The sequence below is a fragment of the Aquila chrysaetos genome, chromosome 12 (genome assembly GCF_900496995.4).
Source record: "Aquila chrysaetos chrysaetos chromosome 12, bAquChr1.4, whole genome shotgun sequence".
NCBI classification, from domain to species: Eukaryota; Metazoa; Chordata; class Aves; order Accipitriformes; family Accipitridae; genus Aquila; species Aquila chrysaetos.
The window spans coordinates 26,558,924-26,582,794 of NC_044015.1; the positions used below are offsets into that span (position 1 = coordinate 26,558,924).

General features: G+C 44.0%; 3 protein-coding genes and 1 long non-coding RNA gene across 5 annotated transcripts in view; 3 read left to right on the plus strand and 1 right to left on the minus strand.

The window, feature by feature from the left end:
* Positions 1-2,575: 2,575 nt before the first annotated feature.
* Positions 2,576-3,940, minus strand: LOC115348932. The gene is made up of 2 exons (XR_003925970.2): positions 3,589-3,940; positions 2,576-3,216 (listed from the first exon to the last, which is right to left on the minus strand). It is a non-coding gene; the product is annotated as an uncharacterized LOC115348932 (long non-coding RNA).
* Positions 3,941-4,098: 158 nt separating this feature from the next.
* Positions 4,099-13,036, plus strand: BCL10 (BCL10 immune signaling adaptor). Of its 2 annotated transcripts, none has more exons than XM_030033805.1 (3): positions 4,099-4,249; positions 9,213-9,501; positions 10,593-13,036. In XM_030033805.1, the coding sequence occupies exons 1-3, from the start codon at positions 4,166-4,168 to the stop codon at positions 10,958-10,960; spliced, it is 741 nt and encodes a 246-aa protein (XP_029889665.1). In that variant the 5' UTR covers positions 4,099-4,165; the 3' UTR covers positions 10,961-13,036. The 2 variants fall into 2 exon arrangements, with proteins under 2 accessions (XP_029889665.1, XP_029889666.1); XM_030033806.2 differs by having other exon boundaries at positions 4,099-4,237.
* Positions 13,037-14,187: 1,151 nt separating this feature from the next.
* Positions 14,188-16,631, plus strand: C12H1orf52 (chromosome 12 C1orf52 homolog). Its single transcript, XM_030031744.2, has 3 exons — positions 14,188-14,529; positions 14,647-14,854; positions 16,069-16,631. Exons 1-3 carry the CDS (start codon positions 14,269-14,271, stop codon positions 16,149-16,151), a joined length of 552 nt encoding a protein of 183 aa, XP_029887604.1. The 5' UTR covers positions 14,188-14,268; the 3' UTR covers positions 16,152-16,631.
* A 1,551-nt stretch (positions 16,632-18,182) lies between these two features.
* Positions 18,183-23,871, plus strand: part of SYDE2 (synapse defective Rho GTPase homolog 2) — a 50,456-nt gene continuing 44,767 nt past the window's right edge. Inside the window, exon 1 of the mRNA XM_030031733.1 lies at positions 18,183-22,802. The gene's annotated coding sequence lies outside the window, so the exon portion shown is untranslated. The remainder of the gene's footprint in view (positions 22,803-23,871) is intronic.

Sequence of the window (23,871 nt, forward strand, 5' to 3'; positions counted from 1 at the left end):
TTAATTTAATACTGTTTCATGCCATCTTTTTATTTGGAAGCTTGCTACATGCCTAGAAATAAAGCCAATTATAGATACTAGTGCTAAACCTTTAAACCTGTTAGAAGAAATCTTGACTTTTTAAAAACAGATCATGATTTCAGATTCTACATTTGAAAATAGAGAGGATATATTGCCTATGTGTTCTAGATACAATGGTTGTTGACTAAATTTTATTATTGTCCAAGATAACTAAACAGATGTTACTGTAGTATAGTATTTTCTCTGTAGTTCCTGTATCTACTCTAAGTTACAAAAGGTGAAACTACAAAGGTTTAGTGGCATGACCGTTATGGTTATATTATTCACGTAGCTCTCGTGCCTTTTCTACTCCAGGATGTCAAGAGAGGTGACTACATTTCAGACATTGCTTTGTGGTAACGTGACAGATGGTCGCATGTTTTATATCTAAATACTACTTCTTGTGTGCTACAAATACTGCATGTGGGGCTAATCTCTGCTTGTACCCTTGTGCTCTAATATCATTAGGTTATGATACTAGGATTAATGATCTCGGGAGACAATGCAGTTACTCCAGGCTTCATGGACGGGTGTCTAAGTGCTCGTGGGCCTTCAGTGCCACCTTGTGGCAATCCAAGATTCAATTGTTCAAGGCCTCCATATTGTTGCTTCAACTTTTTAAGAAACCCAACATAAATTAACAGTACCGTAGCAAAAGAATTACATCACTTCCAAACTGTACAGCTTTGCTAGTACATAATCTAATATGCTTCGTGCTGGAGAGGCAGGGACAAAGAAAGATTTCATGAAGGCTGATCTAAATGCAGCCTTTGTACTAATTTAACTACACTGGTTAAAAGTATGACTTTTATACTAATATATTTGAATCAATGCTACGTCTAATGTGGACACATTTAGCTTGGTGCAATTAATATAGTAAACTAATGCATTTACATGCATCTTTGTGTACCCATATCTACAAGAAAGAGTTGGTACCAATTTACTTGAATTTGTTTCTAAATGGAAATAATTAAAAATAACAAAAGCTATACAAGCCACTCTCACTCGCCACATTAAGAAGCTTCTCATAGAATATCAAAACCTTCAAAAGCAAAAGCATAACAGTAATTTAAAAAGGAGTGCCCTTTGCAACTGTAGAACCCTATTAGCTGTAGAATATTACTTCAGCAAGTAGAGATTTCTGCGCTTGGGTGTATGAATTCACTCTCCGCTGTAAGTACACCCTGCCGAAAAAGCATCAGTCATAGTCCCCTGCATTATAAAGTCCAGACATTCTGATGCTCTCAGCAACCTCACCGCCAAAAATTCATGAGCTGTAGGTTGATTGCTGTTGGTTTGTAGTTGAAAACTTGCCATTGGTAGCTGCAGATATCCATTCAGTTTGGGCAAGGCCCTTGATCTCGATCTGGATCTGTAACCGAAGCAAACTCTTTCCCTTCTCTTTGCCTGGCAGCTTTCCTCCTCCTCCCTAGGGAACTGTGGGTGTAGAGCCCTGCCCCTGTCACAGGAGCCCAGGGTGGGGGGGGGTCCTGCCAGCTCCAAAAAGGGGTTGTCCTGAGGCAAGGACCAGGAGGCAGAATGGGATGGGCGCACGTGAAGCTCCCAGGTAGAGGCCCCTGCTCTGCAGTGAGGACTGCCTGGCGAGGGGTTGATCAATGAGGGCAGAGGGGGAAGAAAACCCAGAGCCAGTCACAGCTCTGAAAAGCCAACCGACCTCTTCCCACAAACTGCGACAGCATTACAACATTTTTTAGGACCAATATTGTGATAAATTTGAAGAGGTCTGGGTTGTAAGCAGTTTCCAAAACTTACTTGGAAATTTCCTCTAGAAATTTATTCTAGATGGACATTACATATGTACGTATTCATAAAACCAATGCAGTGTCCAAAATCTTCCCAGCTCCCTTGAAAGAAATTCTCTCTAACTCGCTCTTCATTGAGGCTCACTTCTTAATATTGAACTGATGTTAACCTCCTGAAATGAGTTTCATGCCGAGTAGTCTTCTTCCAGCTGCCTGGACCATTAAATCCTGTTAGGGCTTATAGGCATTAAGTCTGCTAAAATATATTCTATTCTTGTATTCTCTAACCACATGTTATTTTCCTGATTGCTGAAGATAATTCATTTCAGTTTGTCTCATACGTGGCTCAGGAATCCAGAAGCCTAACCCTCCAGACATCACGTGGCTTTGAACTGCACCTCTCACTGAGCAAGGTTATTAACAAATACTCTAAATCCAGAATGCACGATAGCTATTTTTATCAGCAATATTGTACAGAGCCAGTAAAGTCTACAATATAATTCACCTTGAAGAGGAGGACCAGGAAGGCATTTCGTTTAATGGACAAGGATGGGAGTCAGGGGCTGGGAAGATGCCTGGCTCTGTCTCAGAAATGCCACAACGAGCTTGCTGGAAGCATCAGAGAATCTGAAATCTTTCCATCTATTTTGGTGCCTGGCACAGATTAGGGGGGATCAGTGTAGGCACTTGGGACTTGAAAAATCTGGCCTGCCCTGCAGCCCCCTGAGCAGGAAAACGGGAGATAAAACGCATTTACTTTGTATTTCAGATGTTTAATCCAGAGGTACGCAGCCGGCTTTGAGAAATTCAAAGGCGCTACAGGAAACAAAGGCTTCTTGGGGTGGGAATAACACCACAGAAGGATTTGGGTTGTGAGCAGAGGAGTGCTGCCAATTACCAGCGATCAGGTCTGCAGGGCTGGATGGTGAGGCCGAGTCTAAAGGAGCTTTCACTGGGTAGAAGCATCCTTCACAGCAGTGGCAGGGAGCGGAGCTGGTTGGGTGTTTTCTGACAACCCGTCTGGGGACTGGCTGTGATTTTAACAGCCAGCTCTACAGAAAGCAGCCCTGTCACCAGGTAAGAACAGTGACTAGTCCTTTATTTTTTTAAATGTTCTCAGCAGAACCTTTACTATCCAGTGTGTTTATTGAAAAGCTGGGAATGCTAGCACTGTAAAATAGGTATCATTGCGGTTAATAGTTGAAGTACGATTGCATTAACAAGGCACGTCAAGCAAAAGGATTTTGCAAAAATACCGTAAAACTGGTAGTTTTGCCTTACTGACAGCAAACCCCAGTATGGATTGCTTCTACTTCTATGCGCTTGCTTGTTTAACTGCTGGAAATGAAGTTTTCAAGATGGCAGCAACAGCCTGAGTTTTACCTTCTGACAGCTGAAAAAAAATACCGATTAATTAAGTTTTGTCTTCTGTCCTTTCGGTAAGAGCTCGCTCCTGCGTGGGGCGAGACCGGCAGGCAGCGGCCGGTGCCGAGCCCGAGAGCGTGGGGCTGCCCGGCCTTCGTGGGGGGGTGGCGAGTGTCAAACGGGAGCTGCTGACGGCTCCGCTGCGTGCGGCTCGGCTTGTTCTCGGGTCCGCAGCTGCCTTGGAAGATCGCCCTTTACAGCGGTGCGTTTTTGAAAACCGTCAGTCCCCAAAACCTCTTGTAAACCCCCGCGTCACCCAGACAAACCGCCGCCCTGCCGTGCAGCGGCCCCGAGTGCTGCCGGCCCCCGGCGCCCGCACCCGCTCAGCCTTCCCAAACACCTGTTTTAACGGAGGGCGTGTTAACACGTCCCCGGGAGGCGGCTGCGAGCTGCAGACGCGGACGACCGCCACGGTCTGGTGACAGTTCCGGAGAGGGGCCGCCTTCAACCCGCGGAGGGAGCCGCTCCCTGCGCCTCAGCAGGGCAGGCGGGAGTCCCGCCGCCAGGCCCGGCCGTCCCTCGCTCCCTGCGCCGCCGAAGGCCGCGGGCCCGGGCAGCAGGAAGGAAGGAAGGAAGCCAGGAAGCCAGCCCTTGCCCAGGCCGGCTGCCCGCCCGCCCCAGGCGAAGGCGGGGAGGCCGGCGCGGCCCGGCTCCGCTCAGGCTCCCGGCGGAGCGAGACCGCCGCGACACGGGGGCGGCGGGGACGGGGGCGGTGACGCCCCTGCGCGCACGCGCCACTGGGCGGGGCCACGCGCCGGCGAGCGCCGGCGCGGGGGCGGGGTGCCTTCCCTGAGAGGCCATTGGTGGGCGGGTGGGCGCGGGGCGGGGCCAGGCGGGCGTAGGCGGGGCCAGGGCCGGAAGCGCTGCCCTGGGCGGTTTTCCCCGGCGGTGGCGGTGGCGGCGGAGGGGTTTCCGTTATGGAAGGCCCGAGCTCGAGCTCGGGCTCGGGGGCTGCGGGGCGGCTGCTAACGGAGGACGAGATGGCCGAGGTGAAGAAGGATGTAAGTGGGGGGCTGGGCCGAGAGGCCGGACTGCCCGCGGCCGGGGCGCGGAGCGGAGCGGCGGGGTGGGGCTAGGGCCCGGCCGGGGGAAGCGGAAGCCCCGTCAGGGCGGGCGTCCGAGGGGGGAGGCCGGCGCCGGGGCGGGAGGGCCGCTAGCCGCCAGCCGCCGCCGGGCCGGGCCCGGCCCCTGCCGCGCCGCCCGGAATTCCCCGCCGCCTTCCCGGCGGGGGCGGGCAGGTCACCTGCGGCGCGGCGAGGCGGGGGCGGTGGGCCCGGCCCTGGGCTCCGCGGCGCCGGGCTGGGGCGTCCTGCCCGGAGCTCGCCTCTGGCCTCCGGGGGGCTTCCCGGTGTCAGGCCGATAGTGGCTGGCAAAAGCCTGCCCCTGGGGCCAGGTCTTCGCCGGGCAGTTCCGTTTTCTTTTGTTTTCCTCCAAGCGGTCTACTCCTTCGTCGCGCTTTGCGGCCAGAGGAGCAAGGGTTTGGTTCTCGTGGTGCCTCTGTACCACGGCGAGGCCTCGGGGGCAGAGTGGAAGTGATGAGTAATTAACATGGTATCCAAAGGTTAGCTGCAAATGTATGTGCTTCTCTGGGTGTTAATAAGATTCCCTCTTATACAGCGTGAGTGTTTGGATTAAATATTGATAGGATTTTTTGAGGCTTTTTGTTCTGTCTTTTTTCTGATTTTTTTTCCCCCCATATTTGCTCACTGATGTCTGGAATCTGAGGGAAGGCTCCACCCTGACTCAGTCTGGGTTTACTTGTCTCTTTGGTAGACCGGGAAGCAAGCAATGTGCTAACCAACCTCAACAATGATTGGTTAATTTAAAAAGAAAAATAATTTAAAAATCACAATTTATCAATTATTTATTGACCAGCCATGCTTCTGTTTGTAATTTACAGTGTCTTATGTTTGACTTAATTGGTTTTTCATGTTCCTTTAAAGTACAATAAAGAATGTTTGGAGTTGGGTTTTGATTTCTTACTACCTTTATGCATACATAGTTTTCTTTAAACGCTTTGTCATAGTTTTGTGAGGCATGTTTTTCAAGTTCTTACTTGCTTCTGTGGAACCACAGAAGCAATACCGCAATAGCTTCTGGTAGTTAAACAAACAAAAAAAACCACCATCACCCTGCTTAAATCAAATTATATATATAATGTGATATGTATGTTAATCTTTGTCAGTGACTGAATTCATGGCCGCATCCCACAGAAGCGCATGTATGTATCGCTTCAGCCCGTAATCTTATAGGGCCTCCCATAGTAATTGGAGGACTTGATGGAAACCTAATATGTAGAAAGAAATAACATTAGTTTTATCATCAAAATACAATCCAATAAATCTGACTTCAGATTTTAAACGTTACAGCTTCATGATACAAAGTGCTAGTTCAGTGTAAACTCACTTAGCTGTTTCAAAGCTGTTCAAGTATCTTTGATAGGATTGCTTCAGACAGAAGTGCTGCATTACCAGAAGTTCTGTGTACATTATGTGACAGCATACCTCAGAAAGCTCACTTGCAAGGATGACTTGGTCTGGGTAAACTCGTCTTGAGGAGGAATTATAAAGGTTGGAGTCTTACATTTGAGACCTGGGAAGGAGGCAGTGAGCCATACAAAATCATCGATATAGAGCAAAGTATATTTAAAGCTTCTCTTCTAATGTGTTCACTCTTTCTGTCCCTCATAAACTGTTAACCTATGAGGACAGTGCAGAGGGGAATTCAGAACTGATACGCTTCATACAGTGTAAGACTCATTACAGGAAGATGTTAGTCAAAACACAATAGTCTTTCTATTGAATAACAACTCTATTCTTTTAATGTTGAAACATTGACTGACATGTTTCAGAGTTTGTTGATTGATCCTTCTGGTGGTAGGATGAGATTTCCATGACAACTGAAGAAATCTGTATGGCCTACTACATTCATAACTATTCAGGCATGGGCTTGTTGCAGTTGGACACTTGAGATGTATTCCAGAGCTGCCTAAATTGATACAAGCTGTACTGTTGCACTCTTCTGCTCTTATCGTAGTTGTTATGCCACCACTAGTGCCAATGTGACTGCACATTAAACTGGATTGGGTAATTAATCTGGCTGTGGGAGGGGGAAAAAAAGCACCAATTCAGTTTCTTGACTGGATCTTCTCATCCAGCAGTACAAGGGAAAGGGTAGGAACACGCAGCTGCCATGCAGGGGGCGAGTGTTCCTTGAACTTAAATTGGCCGCCATGGAGCTGCACCCATATGTTTTTGGTTTTACGTTGTATTCAATCTGGCGGTGATAGTCCACTGCCAAAAGCCTCCCTTTATCTTCCATGCATGCTCATCTGATGTTTTCTTTAACAACTGTGTAGCCACAGGCTGTTTATTGATAGCTTAGTATTTGTTAGATCCTAAAGAGCAACTAGAAGAACACATTTATCCTTTGCTATACTTAATGGAGCCATCCAGGAAGTTTTTTCTTTGAGTTACTGGTGCTTTCCCTAGCACCAGTGTGCCAGACACTATTTTGCTGTTTGAAATAATCTGTTTTAAATTGCATCTTTATATCTAGTTTTTCCTCCGCTTCTACTTACTGAACTAGTAAATGGCTATAAGGCAAATAGGTATTTTAAAATTTTAATTTTTTAATGCTGCTGTTATGCATTCTAATCTCAAAAAGCAGGAGGATATTTGAAAACTTTCTTCAGGAAAGAAGTTTTGTTTCTTTCCATCTCTTCACATGTCTTGTATGTAAAGGTGCTTTTCATTCCAGCTCTCAAATCTTTTTTTTTTTTTTTTTTTTTTTTTTTTTGAATCAAATGAGACTGGGGGGCGTTAGTTTTTTCACATCAGTAATATTCATCTAGTGGGTGTCTGACTTGTGTAATTCTGCACAGTGAAAAATGCTGGCAGGAGAAACTGCCAATTTTGTAGTATTACATAAAATGAGAGCTTGTTTTTCAAGTGAGAGATGTCATTTGTGGCGCTCATTTTCATAGAGTAGTAGATACTGAAACCAGAGAGTTGTGAACACATGCATTAATTCTGTTTCAATGTTAATATCAAGCAGGCTTGTTAAGGTACAGATTGAAATAAGATTTAATATCATTTAGATTTTGGCAATGTTTGTGCTTGTATGTACCCTCTGAACAAGGTGGAGGAAGATTGTTTTTTGTTTTGATAACTGTAAAAATAAATTGGCCAGTATGGGAGAGGACACTTGGTCTTCCAAGGAGGAAATCAAAGTGGTGACATGGCAGTCTTTAGTTCTGACATTGCTCCTATGTAACTACATCTGAAACAAATTGGTGGTCAGGTTAGAATTGAATATGGTTACAAAAGATGGCATGTTTCCCCAGTGTTGTGGTTTAACCCCAGCTGGCAGCTAAGCACCACACAGCCGCTCACTCACTCCCTTCTCCCGCAGTGGGATGGGGGAGAGAATCAAAAGGGTAGAAGTGAGAAAACTCGTGGGCTGAGATAAAGTCAGTTTAATAGGGAATGCAAAAGCTGCGCATGCAAGCAAAGCAAAACAGGGAATTCATTCACCACTTCCCATCGGCAGGCAGGTGTTCACCATCTCCAGGAAAGCGGGGCTCCATCATGTGTGACGGTCACTTGGGAAGACAAATGTCTCCCGCTTCCTTCCCCCAGCTGTATATGCTGAGCATGACGTCCTATGGTCTGGAATATCCCTTTGGTCAGTCGGGGTCGGCTGTCCCAGTTGTGTCCCCCCCGCAACTTCTTGTGCATCCCCAGCCTACTCGCTGGTGGGGTGGGGTGAGAAGCAGAAAAGGCCTTGGCTCTGTGCAAGCACTGCTCAGCAGTCACTAAAACATCCCTGGGTTATCAACACTGTTTCCAGCACAAATCCAAAACACAGCCCCATACCAGCTGCTATGAAGAAAATTTACCCCAGCCAAAACCAGCACACCCAGGAAGATGATCTCTGAGGGAATGTGACCTGATACTAGGTGTTATAGTTCCTGAAGATGCAAAGTGGCACTGCTGCTGGAGTGCTCAAGACAAATGTCTCTGCTTCATCATACCCAATGTTAATTGACTGCATGTTAGGGTCTTTAGACAATGGATGGAGTCCCCTCCCACGGGCAGATTGTTCCACCCTTTCTTTTTGCTGGTTGTAGAGAGGACTTAAGCAACGAGCTTACACTTGTAAGCTGAAGCTGTGCTGCAGAGGGTTGAGTGATTTTGCTTTTGCCAGAGTCGTCAGGGTTGCACTCTTAGTGGTCTGTACAGCATGTTAGAGATGTGCAAGTTGCTTCAGGTGTTTAATATAAAATCTTAAATGAAAAGACAGCAGCTTGATGAAGACAAAAAGCAGCCAGCAAATTTGCTGAGAATAGGTACATCTGTGGATGAAAGTGCATGTGTTTTGAATGCTAGTAATCTGTTGAACTTGTAAATAGTGGGTTTTATTTAACAAACCTTTTAAACAGTAAGTATATTTGTGCTGTTGCTCTGAGACTGCTTTTACTCAATGTACAGAAAACATCAATAATTGCAATACTTTGGATTTGTGCTTCATGGATGCAAATAGTATGGGAATGTGGCAATCAGGTAGGCAGTGAGAACGAGTGTGTCTGTAGACAAATGAGTAGGTGCTGTTGTGTTTTGTTGGTGTAAGTTCTTTTCATTCTTACTTGGTGAATGTTCTGAAATGTGATAACCACAGACTTGATATAACTAACATTTTCAGTAAGTATTCACCTTATTACTTAACATGCGTTAAAACTCCCAAATCCACTCAAAGAAAATTAATGAAAGGGATAAGTAAATTAGATAACATTTTTAAAAAAATTTTTATTTTTTTTTTGCACTGAGAAAAATCTCTGCTAGGTAACACCATGGCAGCTTTAAAAATTGTTTCATTAACCTGTATCAAAATCATATAGGCTTCAAATACAGACTTCTAAATAAGTTGAACAATTGGCTAATACTAGTTTGTTTTGTTTTTCAGGCTTTAGAAAGGATGCGTCCTTACCTGTGTGATAAAATCATAGCTGAGAGACACTTTGATTACCTACGTTCAAAGAAAATACTCACTAGAGAGGACACAGAAGAAATTTCTTCTCGATCTTCCAGTAGGAAAAAAACTGGGAAATTATTGGACTACTTAGCAGAAAACCCAAAGGGACTAGATGCTTTGATTGAATCTATCAGACGAGAAAGAACACAAAACTTCCTGTTACAAAAGATAACTGATGTAGTGTTGAAAGTCAAAAATGAAAAACTTGAAGCTCTCAAAGGTGAGGGGTTTGTAATAATATTTTGTAAGACATAAGTTTTATTTTGAGGGTCTGCAAAATTAAACTCCAACAATTCTTTAAACCATGTTTCTTAGTGCAGTTTGGGTTTTTTTGTTTCCTCTAGTGTTTGAGACAACATTCTTGGCAATATCACCAGTTTAGTTTTAAGATCCTAGTGCACGCATCCCGGCTTTGCCCTTTTACTGTCTGAACACATCATAAATAACAAATTGCAAAAAACCCTATCATGTGTTGTTATGATGTATAAGTTTCAGTTTTGCTTTCTATAAGGTTCTAATTTAGAACTTAAAATACGTGTTTATCTTCCACCTTGCATTTCTCTTGAAGCTATTTACTGCAGTGGCAGGATGCTCTGGTTTTGTTAAAATTTGCACCTCAGCAGAAGATAAGCCAGCAAATGCAACCTGAGGGGAATTCTTCTGTACGCTTTCAATGCCAAAACTTAAAATTAGACACTGTAAATGTATGCATGTGTTGCATCATACAGGTAGAGAGGTTTTGTTGACATGCAGAGCTTGAAGTGACTATATGTACTCATATTTTAAGGCAGATAAAGAAAGTATAAGCCTTTTAAACCAAAAACCTTACTTCCTCTTTAACACCCATCAGAAGAGAAATAAAGAAGGAAGAAAGTACATTTTTAACCCTAGAGATGAAAGGCCTGAAGTTTTCTTTGGCTTCAGGTAAAACAGCCTTCAAATGCAGTCTGCTTTGGAGCAGAACCGTGTAGCTGAAGCTTTTAAAAGTTTGAAGAACACGGTGAGAAAAATCTGTCAAAAGATGGGTCAAAGGGCTAAAGTGACTTCCTAAAATGGAACTTAAATTATGGTGCATCTTTGTCAAATAGTAGCTGATAAAGAGATATAGCGAAATCATTCACATCAGCCTAGGTAACCTGCATGTATTTTTTTAATTTGTCATGAATATTGGGATGTCGCAGGTGAGATGAAGAGGTTAGTCTGTTAAAAATACAGACAGTTGATCTTTGACAATCTTACTGGTATTAAATCGGAGCTCAGTTTTAAGAGTGCACCGTATTGTAATTAAATCCAGTCTCTTTTTTGTCTTAGGTCTAAGCTGCAGCACCTGTATGACCTCACTGTATGGAGGAACAAACAATCTTTCTAGATCATATTCTGATGAATCTAATTTTTTTGATAAAACAAAAGACAAAGAATCTACCCAGATACATCATCCAGAAGAAGACTACAGCACCGCCGCATTTGTGTCTGCTGTCTCTCTTCATTCAATGAATTTGCCAATTGCAGAGATGGGAAATGCAGAGAGTGCTGTTTTCTCAGGCTCCCTTCCAGGGCCTGGAGACCCCGGTGCACCCCCTCTCCCCCCAGAGCTCCAGTCAGAGCAGCAAGAACCATGTACTAGTTCAAGTGACAATTGCTTTTTGCCTTTAAGATCACGTTCTCTTCAACCACAGTGAACATAGTGACTTTTGTCTTTTCATCCAAATGGTACTGAAACTTTGTGTGATGTCTTATAAAGGTTAAAAAAATGTTTTCAAATTGTTAACTAGCAAAATCAGAGGAAACAATCTATGCTATTTACTGTTTTTTAAGGAGTAAATTTTTTTGTAATTGGGTGACTGGAGCTGCTTGATTTTATATTCTTTAGGGAGCTTTTTTCAAAAGATCATGGTATTACATCAGCAAAGGTTTGGTTTTTAAACCAATATATTTAAGATTTCACGTTTAGTTGCAGATATTGAAGCTGCCATTATAGAACAAATGGTTTTTTTCTTCCTACGGAAACTAACAGATCTGTTTTTCTTAATGTTTCTGTGACAGGTGAATTGGGAAAGACGGCTAGGAAAAGTATTGGAAAATAACTTTCTGGACTAAAAGTTTAAGCTTACTTACCAAAAAGCTTAAACTCATTTACTGAATTAAATGTTTCCCTGTAGGATAATTTCTGCCCTCTATGTACGTGTGTGCGGCTCCATTTGCAAAAAAACCCAAACAACCCAACCCCAAATCTGGCCAAATCTGTAGCTGTGCTTATTTGCAAGAAGTCTCTTAATTGTATGAACTTTGTTCTCTGTCCTACCCGTAAATCAAAAGGCACTCGGTATCGCACTGATTTGAGTTAGCAACTATACTGCCACAAGTCTTAGCGTATTATCCTTGTATATTAGAGATTTCTGATTTGAGATGCACTTTAAATATAAATTCTCATTAATACGGGAAAAGGAATGTAAACTGCTGTAACAGCATCATGTGGGCTGTAAGAAAATGTTATTGTATAATGCTATTAAGGAGCAAAGCTTGTATGTTTTGTCCCAGTAGGTAAGTAGAGGAGGAGTCCTATAGGAAGAAAGTATCCATACCTGAAGGACTCTTGGAAATGTTGCACTTCAGATACCTACTTTTCAAAGCAGATAGACAGGTTTACATTTCAAATTGTTTGGAGTCAAATGCATTTTAAACTATTTCGACATGGGAAGGTTCTCATTTCTTGACACAATGTAATATGCTGTATTCCTCTCATACTCTGTTCTTGAGTTGTAATCTACTTTTTATGAAGTTGGCCTATAATCACTTTAAAATTAGTAGGCAAAGACAAACTCTTACTTTGAAACGTGTACAGTTGTGTTCTGCAGTACTACACTTTAAAGTGATGGGATGTTTTCAGTATATCGAAGGGTAGGTTTGTATTTAAGGCTTTAAATTATTTTGGCTCTCATACAGTGCTATAGCCGTGTAATTCCATTCAAATTCAAAGCCAGGTAATATTCCTAAACTGTGTTCTCCTTTTGTGGAGACGGACCATCTGCAGGACCTCAATATAGTATCTAATTTTTTTCATGTTTACTCTGGTTTTGGAAGTAGGTTAAAATAAACTGCAATGTACAACTACACTCCATACATAGTATATGAATAGCTTACATTTGACAAAGATGTGGGCTTCCGTTTACTGTTCATAATAATCCTTGTTTTTCTTGTATATGTCTAAGGTCATAGGCAGTCAGGACGGTGAAAATGCTTTTCAATAAAACTGCTTGGTTCAGAAGGCACTCTGGAAGTTAAGTGCCTAAATCTGCAGGCAAAATTTTGCTCTCCAACATGAAATTAAGGGTAGGCTTAAATCCCTCTCTTCCATTAACTGCAACTGTAGTTGCACATACTCAGGATGTCTAAAAATTGATTTGTCTAAATACCCACTGCAACCACTTAAAGAGCTGTGCTTAGGTTTGGGTCCCTTCTTGGAGTCTTGTAGCTGGATGAGAGTGAGCAGGCTTGGCCTTAACTGAAAAAGAGCATCAGCTCAGGGTGAAGACTGCCTTGCAGATCTAAATCCGAACCTGGGAGGTGTGCTGCCTGCTGCAGCACGCCGCACAGCCTGCAGGAAGCCTACCTGTGCAGGGGTTGCTCCTGCAGTGGAGCCTGTGAACCTGAGGCTTTGAATGAATGTACTATCTTACCAAATGTTTATAACATGCATTTTTTTTTAAATTTGAAATATTTTTATCACAACTTTTTGAATAAATTCATTTGTATAATTGCCTGTTTTCCTGTCTACCTCTCTCATTTTTAACATGTATAGGTTGTAAGAGAAGTTCATGCCAGTATCTGGATGTGTAGTTTTGGTTTTGTGTATGTGGGAGGCTTTTGTTCTCATTGTCTTGTTAGAGAGGTTTGTCCGTGGTGGAAAGGCTGACTTAATGTGAAACACCTGAGCTTGTAGCACTGCATTCAAGAGCAGTGTACAGGGAAAACATGCATGTGAAATTAAGACCTTGGCTGCTTAACTACACCTTTGGTGGTTCATGACTGGTATTGCTAACCTGATCCTTGCTTTTTTTCAAATGACTCGATTGCTCGACTTCTTAAAGATGTGAGAAGTGTTGCTTCCAGCCATGCATGTATTGACTTAATTTAAGAATGAAGATTTTTATTTTTATTAATAGCGGGGGAGAAACAAAACCTTTAAGGGCCGAGGGGTATGACTCAAAAAAGGATTTGCAAGTGTTGCAGGGACCATGGAGGTTTGCTTCAGTGGTTGTTTTCATCGTGCTTTGTGTGTAGGGTTTCTTTCAAAATAACGATTATGGTATTGATTACAAGAGATTAGCTGGACACAGTTAAGTATCTTTACAGTAAAGGAATTGATCATATTATAGCCAAAGCCCCTTCCTTAGGCCTTGTCCTGCCTCCATGGTAGTACAAGTAACCTGAGCAGCACTAGTAAGTATTTTAGCTGATGCAGTAACAGATAAGAAAAGTCTGGTACAACAAAACCTGTGTTGGTAAAGATAGCCTACGTGGCTGCTTAAGCTATAACGGGATAGGCGACGGTCGAAGCTTTATCTGCCCTGGGTTAGCCAGCGCTCGAACACTAAGGAAACCGTGCTTTCTCTCTGCTTAGGCCTGCAGCTGTCAAAAAAAAAAAAAAAAAAAAAAAAAAAAGGAGAAACGGAGGTCGTCTCAGTTTCACGTCTGGTTTTCTGTACCTGTCTGTGGTCACCGAGAGGGAGAACTCCCCGCGTTACTGGGGGCGAACCCACCAGGGTACCCCAGGGCGGCGGCGGGAAGGCCGGCTTTCCCCCCCTCCTCATCCCGCCGGCTCCCCTTCGCCACGTACCAGCCGGCCCCCGACCCACGCGACAACAGCCGTGGGCTTCGCCTCCCGCGGGCCAGCGCAGAGCCCGGCCCCGGGCAGGCGGCGGCAGGCCGGAACCCTCGGCGCGGGCCCGGTTTCCGTGCGGGCGCTGTCGCGGCGGCAGGCCCCGCCATGGCGGCGGAGGGAGAGGACCCGCTGGGCTATTTCGCGGCCTACGGCAGCTCCAGCTCCGACTCGGAGGCCGACGAGCCGCAGCCCGACGAGCGCCAGGCGGGGGGCGGCGCGGCGGCGGGGGGCAGCCCGGGGCGGCGGCCGCGGCTGCCGCCGCCCGACGAGCTGTTCCGTAGGGTGTCGCAGCCGCCCGCCTTCCTCTACAACCCGCTCAACAAGCAGATCGACTGGGAGAGCCGCGTCCTGCGGGCGCCCGAGGAGGTGCGGGGGCCGGTGGGGCGCGGGGGGCAGCCCGAGGCGGCCGCCGGGGCCGGGCCGCCTGGCCGCCGCCCGGAGCGCCGAGGCCCGGCGTGACGGGTGCCCTGCTCTCTCCTGCAGCCCCCCAAGGAGTTCAAGGCGTGGAAGAACAACGCCGTGCCCCCGCCGGAGACCTACAGCCCGCCCGAGAAGAAGCCCCCGCCGCCCCCTGCCCTCGACATGGCCATAAAGTGGTCCAACATCTACGAGGACAACGGCGACGACGCGCCCCGGCAGGCCGGCAAGGCCAGGTTCCTGCCGGCTGAGGAGCAGGACCCCCTCGAATCGGGTGAGGGCCCGGCGTGCGGCAGCCGCGCTGTGCACAGGCGTGCGTGTTTCAGATCCGCGTGGGTGGGGCGGCGAACCGGGTGGGTGCGTTCTGAGAGCGGAGAGCTCCCTGCCCACAGCTCGAGGAAGTTCAGCTGGCCTCTCCCGCGCCCGCTGCGGCCGCGGCTGCTGCTCCCGCCGCTGCTGGAGGGCAGAGCAGTAGTTGGCTGCCGTGCGTGTGCTCTGGTTCTCCTACAGTTAACTGAGACTCTCCAGCAATCTCTCTGCGCCCTTAGCAGGAGCAGGGAGCGATTAAAGGGCCTGTAGAACTGTAGTTATGCCAAACTAACGGGTTTCGGTCAAGGTACTGTTAAAACAGAAAGCGGTATGAGAGCTGCTGCCTTGACCCTAGGTGTAGACATAGTAGGTCAGATTATTTCTACCGTGTTTGCAAAACCTGGGGGCCGAGAGGGGAATTAAATAAAATGTCCATGTGGCAGATTACTGAGGAAAATGATTTACTATCCTCTTCGCTTTTAATTATGGTGCAAGCTGTTACGGTAAGCTGGGAAGTAAAGAAATATTTGACAGGAGGGAGGAATTATTTTTTTTAAAAACTGCTGCAGAAAGAGAATAGCCACTAACAGCCAAGAGAACAAAACCAGAAGAAGAAATTCTGGGCTTTCAGAGCACAGTTTTGGTTCACCGGTAAAGTTAGCAGCAACCTTTTCAAACGGAAAGTTCTTTTGCTGTCTTGCTCCTTTTTTTTGTTCTGGGTGTTCCTTCCCCAGTGGCAGTTTTTCTGTCTCTGTCTTGCTGCATTTGTTCTGTATACTTTTTTTTCCTGCTACACATTTCTCTTAGTCAGCCTTCATCCAAAGACTAAGAAGATAAACTGTTAATTGACCTTGACATTACTTCCTGCTTCTAAAATGTCATTTTCTAGCTTTTTGTCTTATCTATTCAAATAATATTTTTTTTAGAACAGGTACTGTACAGTAGCCTAACAAGGCCTCTTCTTAGTTATCCTCAATGGTCTGTGGTAGTAATAACAAATAATCATTCCTATTCTGTCCACGTGTTGCCCACATTCCAAAAATGAGGGTGTTGTCAGTTAATACTACTGTCTTTTTTCCAGGCATCTCAGATGTGGTTAAGTCAGTTTTTCTGAGGATGGTGTTTAAGACAAAGATACTGGCTTTGCTGACTTTGATTAACTCTGTCCTTTATTTAAAGATGGTGAAAAAGATGATGAACCAGCTTCCGCTAAGAAACGTAAACTAGACTCTGGGGAGCAGACAAAGAAGAAGAAGTTATAAGCAGGGCATGCTGGATTTAGCCATAATGAGAATTTCAATGAACTTGGATTCCTCTGCTGCAATGGGAAACAAATACATGTTTACTGAATTTCTCTCGCCTGTCGGGTAGGGAATTTTATTTCTGTAGTATGCTTGCCTTTTGGAAAGCACAAAATTAAATGGACAGTGTCGTGATAGAAACTCGTCTACTGAACAAAATTTAAACCTGTTTATTTAAAAGAGGTGTTTAGAAGAGGGATCCATTGTGATGGATACTTGTGCTCATGCAGGTTACAGGACTTCATGGTATTTTGTTTATCAAGAAACCTGGTAACATGAGCTTTTCTGGACTGACTTTTCCATTGTGTCAAAACCTTTTATAAAGGAGTATATACTAAAGATTCTCTAAGTACTGTCCTGTGATATGTTTGCATAATGTTGTTTTGAAATGTATGTAAAGACTGCAGATAGGTCACTGGAATAAAACTACATTCGAAAACATGTGCGGTATAAATATTGCGTTGCATGCTTGGTGAATAGGAGGGATGAATTCTGTACTGTATGCATTTCAGTGATGTATTTCTTATGACACAACAGATTCCTCAGGGTTTTCTTTGTAATAAATATACAACTGAAAATTGAAAAAAACATGGACCTAATAATAGAGTTTAATATTTGATAATTAGTTTTGATGTTATGTGATCTGCATCAGTGAAACATGAGACTAACTGATGCAGGAAAAATGAAAGCATTTCACTTATTCTTCCTAAAATTGAAAACAGAATCTAGACATTTTTGTGGGGGAAAAAAAAAAATTATGATAAAGCTGTGGTAGTCTTTACTGCCAAATTGTTTTTATTTCAGCACAAACAGTTGGTAATCTTCTCAAAGTGCTAGTCAGTGTATGTCGCATTTGTGATACGCTGCTGCATGGATTTTGGGGTCTGTATATGAAAAAGTACCAGCAAAACTGGGTTGGAGGGAGGGTTACTCTAGGTTTATTTTCAGGTAAAGCTTCTGTGCCTTAGGAAGTCTGCAGTGAGATTAGGCCTACTAATAGAATTTTATGTAATTAAACTATTAATGTAAACATTCATAATTTTTATTTTCCTTCTGTCTTGGACTAGCTTTAATTTTGCAGAACAGGTTCTGTATGATATGTGCTAATATGATGTTAATATTTTTAAAAGGTAATTTTTAAAAAAATCTTTTGAACCTCACTATATAGAAAAATGTCTTCACTTTTAATGAGTATATGAAGTTAGCAACAAGTTATGCAGTTCTAGCCTTGGCAGCGTGATAGTGCTTTCTGTGGATCCTTCTCTACCTGCAGACTCCGCAACCGTTCCTTGCCGATTTCACAGGCCGTTGGTCTAAATCTGTGATATATTCCACCCCTTCTGTGCTGCAAGTCTGGAAACGATTCAAAAAATGATACTTGTACACAGCTGAGGGTTCCCCATGCCCCAGCTCTCCTCGCACAACCCCAAATATCTGACACTGTCGTAGCAAGCTCCAAGATGGGGGACGGTATTGTCGGCAAAGCCAATGAAGTGCCAGATCTGTGTACAGTTTCTCAAAATACTCCATCTCAGGTTGTGATGGCCGAGCTAGAGCAGGGACTAGGCTAGCAGGGAGCAGAGCAGAGCTGGCCTCCCGGTTGCAAGGGGAAGCCTCCTGTGCCCTTAATGACAACCCTGCTAAGTTCCAGCTGGGATAAAGACCCTTTCGCCGCAGTCAAATACGACTGCTTGCTGAAATGGAGCTTTTACTAGGTGGGCAGCCAGTGTAGCATGACAGTTCAGGAATTGTCGGTATCTGCGTTTTGTTGAGCTGCCAGACTATAAATGCCCGTACTTCGCTTTGTCTAGAATGCTAACGTAAATTCTCCCTCATTCTAGTAATAGCGTGTGAAACTCCCACTGAAAATTGTCATCTAATGCAGACCGGTTCTCTTGCAGGAATAGCTGTCTCCATGCAGGTAACGCAGCCTTACATCGTCCACTTCAGGATGTGGATTGGCACAGGCTGCTCAGGTGGCTGGTCTGGTTTCTGTGAGCTTCGCTTACAAAGAAATGAAGGATGTTTTTCTTGAAGTGCTGAACGTGAAGTCTCTGAATGAAAAGGCTCACTGTAACCTGTTTGTTTTCTCTGTATCCGCTGTCTTAATGTAGCTAGGTTGAATGTGCTAATCTTCAGAGAATGTGGTAGAAAAAAGGGCTGCTTATGCTCCTTTTTTAACAGGAATGTGTTTAGCTGGCATGGAGAGCTGAGGGTAGGGAATAGCAGCAAGCACCTGTTCGGATATGAAAATCAGATGTTCAGTCAGTTTCCCAAAGGTTTGGTTTGTGTCCAGGCAGTGAGTTGCAGGTCATAGTATGTCTAGCAAGACAGAGAATTTTTGAGAAGTGTGCCTCTGCTATCTTATATGTACAGAATTTATTCCAGGGTTATGCGGGATGAATGGTACCATTTCTTGAAATTTGCAGGATTTGACATGAAGTACACAGTTCAATGGACTGCCTAATTCTCGAGTCTTACAATAGTTCTGTTTGCTACTGAAGTGCTCCTTGAAGAGCGTTACAGCTGAAGGTTAATGTCACCAGCTCTGGAAATGGGATGCCTTCCCACGACTGCTGTGACCAAGGAGGCTTTTGTCCTTGTATTGTTTGCTCTGCTATTCAGGGGGGCAGCTCAGGAAGTTACCATGCTAATCACTCCTTTTGTTTTCAGATCATATGATATACGAGGTATCCAGTTGTCTTGAAGTTAACACCATCTGATACTCAGTTTCCAAGGAGAAAACCAGCGTGGCTAATCTGGGAGAAGAATGATTAATTGTATTATTTACAGGTTGAGGAAATCTTCATTGTAAGCAGTGACCATGGCAGCTGCCCCATTCAAGAGAAATGGCAAAAGCAACTATGCTTCTTTTTCTTAAGACAGACATCTGAAACAAGGCTGTGAACTCAGCTTCAGATAGGCTCTACCTGGGTGGACTAGTGCTGCTGCTGGAAGTTTTTTTGGTAGAGATGCTTCAGTGCATCATCTTCGGGAGAAGGTGATGAGAGAAGTGCTAGTGCTGCAGCTTCTGAAGCAACTCAGAAGAGTTCTTGACCTACAGGGTATACCAAAAAGCCCAAAGCAGGGAGGGGACTGATCTTTCTGAGTTCAGAGATAACAGCATATGCATTTTATTGTAAGTAAATGAGATGGCATAGAAGAAAGTGACTTGTAATGCAAACAACTACAGAACTCCTCATAGTGGAAAAAAATGCTAGAGTCCTATCTGTAGTGAGAAAATAGCTGGAAAGGCACAAAATGTTTCCGGTGATTGACTTTGATAGTATGGTACTTACTAAGCAGTACTTGCTTCTGCAGGGAAAAAAACCACAGGTATCTATTAGCTGGTGCAGAGGCTTTTTGGAAACAGCTGGACTGAGCTAGATGGAATGTAGCTACTAGCCAGGAGAGGAAGAAAAGGAGAGAAAGCCCACTGATTTTGTCAAGGATCTGTAAGGTCTTATTCAGATACCATAAAAAGCTTCTAAGAAAAACGGGCGATAGGCTAAATTATAAATGCTCATCTGGAGGTGGGCTTCTAGATCAAGATTATGGATAATGCATCCATGGCATTCATGGCTATGAAGCTGTAAAATTACCAGCCGTTGTTCAAGTTCCTCAGTAAGTCACTAGAGAGAGCATTACCTGGAAAGACGCAGTCACAGTAAGCCTTGGCATTATAGGAGTGCATCCAACAGCCTCCAAAAGGGGATATAAGTCTTCTCCATCCCCTTTTTGCATGATTAGGGGCAGTGACACAGAGGTACAAACCAAGAAGAATTGATAATGATGCGGCGCTTAAAGGAAGCAGATTGGGTAAGTGTGAAGAAATGAGCAATAAGATTTTCTCATTTGTTTTGAAAGTGGAAGAGGGAAAGACTCTCAAGAAGCTGAAGGACAAAGCTTGATGGAACAAGAAATGCTTGCAGGTTTTCTTCAGGTTTGGGCAGCCAATAATGAAAAATTGGCTACTCTGTGCATCAGAATCTGTGAAATCTGTGAGTGAACACTTACTAAACTTAAACTGATAGCTCAGATGTTCAAAAAAATCTGTAACTAGAGAACAGTTTATCCTGGATTGTCTTTCAAGAGGAGATGGTGACAGTGAACATACACCCCCACTGACAAATGAGGAAGATTGGCTCTGAAAATTAGCCCTCTATTAACTCATCCTTGCACTGTTTTTATGATGAATCAAATGTGATGACAATCATTATGTGTAATGGGGAAAAAAAGGCAGTAAAAATGCGTACAAGTTTGATTTGAAAGAATTCTCTTAAAAATTTGTCAAGATTAGAGAAACGGTGTCTGGAAGGCAATTTGCAATGAACGCACTGTGTTGCCTCCAGATGCTGGCACAATAGCAGCTACATTACTTGGATTTCCGAGAAAGGCAGGATGATCAGGAAAAGAAGAATTCACATCAGTGTAGAAGTACAGCTGTTGAGGATAATGGCTTTCACTGTAGGCAGCGCTTCCTCCCAGAAATGCTAATAGAGAGGTTGTTGCAAGGCATCCCTCCCTTAGTCTGCTATTCCTATGCAACAGCTTGATGCATACTAATGCTATTGAAGAACTGATTCATTTACAAATGGTTTGTGATAAGCTTAAGGCTGCCAATCTGAAAGTGAATCCAGGGAAGTGCAGTGTGTTCCACAAAGAGTAATTTATCGTGAACCTGGTATCAGGGCAGAAGGAGGATTTTTATATCAACGGAGAGGAACAAGCTGTGTGGCGCTGGCTGACTCTCTCTGGTGACGGGAAGCTCATTTGCCAGCTTGCTAATCTTGCAAAATCATAGCAGAATTTGGATGAAAAGATGTAATGCTTTCAGTCACCAGCAGGATACAATTTGGGTTTTCTTTTCAGGCTTGAAAGGCTCTTGTGTCTGTTTCTGTCTTAGCTTGCTGATTTTTTTCCAAACCTCTTTGACTAGTGGTCACAGATGTTTGTGGTTTTGCTTTGGGTGTGGGTTTGATGTGAGAAAAACGCAGGACTGTCTTAAAAGCGTGGAAGCTGATTACAGCTGAAGTGTGCATTCTTCAAGGATAAATGGCTGTACCAGTTGAAAGGGACCCCTGGCAATGGCTACAGCTGTGCAGCATCTGAGAGAAAATGTTTAAGAACACCCACAATTACTCATTAGACTGGAAAAATCTGAAAGGCTGGTTTCCAAATAGCTGGAAAAATCCCAGCACCATCAGGCCTGGGCAGAAGCATGGTTGTGCCCTACAGAGGTGAGCTTGTTGACAGGCTAGTTGCTCAAGCAGCGACAGAGTGGAAATGGCTGCCCGGGCGTGCTCAGGAGGAGTCGCCGACTCCTCTCTCTCTAATTTACAGGAGGGCAAACGCTACAGAGGAAAAAACTGCTCGAAAAGAAGACTAGCATGGGACGTGTTTAGAAAACCCTTGAGCAAATGGAGGCACCTTGCTAAGAAATCTGATTCCATTACTGCCAAAGGCGTTTTCTGGATGCATTGGCTAAGGTGAAGTTTAAAGAACGATGCAACAAGAGGTGGCGATTAGCTAGGCAGTCTGCAGCTGTCTCAGAGTCTCAGGACTGAAACAAAAGCAGGATTTCTGTAGAGTAAAACTTTGGCAAAATACAGAAAATTGCTGAAAGAAATACAGTGTTTTCATTGCACAGGAGGCTTCCCATGGGACGTGGGAGTCTCGGGGAATGGTTCTGTTTCGGAGACAAACGTGTTGGTAGCAGTGGACCGCTTTCTATAAGTTTGTAAGTCATATAGTTAGGAACCAAGAAATAGTGGGAATTAACAGAGGGACAGTGATTGCAGTGAGCTAGTTCTTCACGCATGGAGTGTCACAGGGTGGAGGGAGCAACATTGCCTTCAGAGGAGCCCACAGAATTTGTGTCTCTGATAGAAATGTGCAAAGATCAGTTGGATCTGGAAGGCGGAGTTGCACCAGAGATTGGAATGGGTTTGTGCTGCTGGTTCCTTTGAACTATTTTCTTCAGGGCACTTCTGAAAAAAGCAGGAATTTTCAGGGAAGCCAGGACCTGTGGAGCTGGATTGACAGAAGAATGCGATGAATTCAACGAATGGAGATAAGCATTTTTGGTCCTTATCAAATAATTTTATCAGTGCTCTTCATTTAGAAGATGAAGTGCTCTTCATCTTTAGAATGCTTTCGTCTTGGTAGCTTTGAAAGATAAATCACATCTTTGCTTTGCTGTAACCGTGAACAGCAATGCAAGGACTCAGTGTTTTGCTGTCTTCTAACAAGGTGAACTTTTTGGAGCAAACATTGATTTCCCATCCCTTTGCTTAACTTTTCCCGCCGTGTTTCTTGCTGTAGATGGACTGATATGAAAACAAATACAGGATTAATACAGGGTAACTCCAGCAAAGTGTAATGGGGAGTTAAACCTAAACCACGGGACTTATCAGGAGAGGATTAACACACTCTCCTCAAACCAACCCAAACGACACCCCCCATCTCCCCCCCGCCCTTCATCCAGCAGCAGGCTCCCAGCAAAGTAACTGGGGAACCTTTCTGTTGGGAAGCAGAACATGGTCCAGTTTTGTTAAACAAGTAACTTCTCTGACACAGGGTGGTAAGGGATGCCTTGAGGAACCAGACCAGGTAATGTGAGAGACTAATGGCACTTCTTTTGTAGGAAGGATCACAACTACTTAAAGACCTAAAGAAGGGGTTTACAAAAAATGTTTCTCTGTTAGGCTTCTGGTCTAGAAAAAGTGTCACTTTCTGTTGTAATTAGAAGACGCTTAAGAAAGGCACAAATTCCTTCCTTAGGACTGATAAAATTGTATTTTGTGAGACTAAGAGCTTATATATTGTGTGAAATGTTTCAGAGAATTGTGTTATTTAGTGTAGTTATAAGGTTGGCAATGGCAAAGGCTTGTTTGAAAACATACTGTCTTAATAGTTAGGAATACTGATTTTTATACAAGATCTAAGGTTTTGCTTACCATTAGTGACTTGTTCTCACAGGAACCTTTGTGCATGCCTCTTGAATAGTTGTAAATAAGCTATATCTCTCTGACAGTTTAAATAAGCCGTGACGCCATGATCTTTGACATAGTAAAGAAATACTGCTTACATCTTACAAACTTAAATTTTTCAAAGTATCTATATAAAGCAATGCATAGACTTATATAAGACAACACAGAGTTATATGCCAGAGAATCATTACATTATTATAACATTAATAGATTCATTGTGTTGTTTCCCCACAGAAGCATAAGTGACACCTCAAGCTGGCAATATGAAAATAAGTAGAATCTATGTCATTAAGTGATTCCAGTGCTGATGAAACGGGGAGACTTACCTGATACAGACTGTGTATGTTGAAATTCAGGGCTCCTTGAATGCTTAAGAGCCAACGGCAAATAAATTCTGGTCTGAGCTTGTGAGGATCCCAGGCATGTGTCGTCCCCACTCTGCTGCTGGAGATCCCCTATTTTCCTGCCTTTTCTCAGCCTTCTTGGCGCAGCTGTTGAGCCAGTAAAGCATCACGTAGCTAGCAGAAAGTTGCACTGCTTCACCGGCAAAATCATCCGACAGACCACTGGGCTAATGAAACCCTGCAATAATTTAGCTCTTATATTCTACATTGGCTGGCTTTTCAGCAGTGTGACTCCAGTAGAGGGTGCTTTTGTTAACTGCTGCCATAATGCCTGTCTGAATTTGC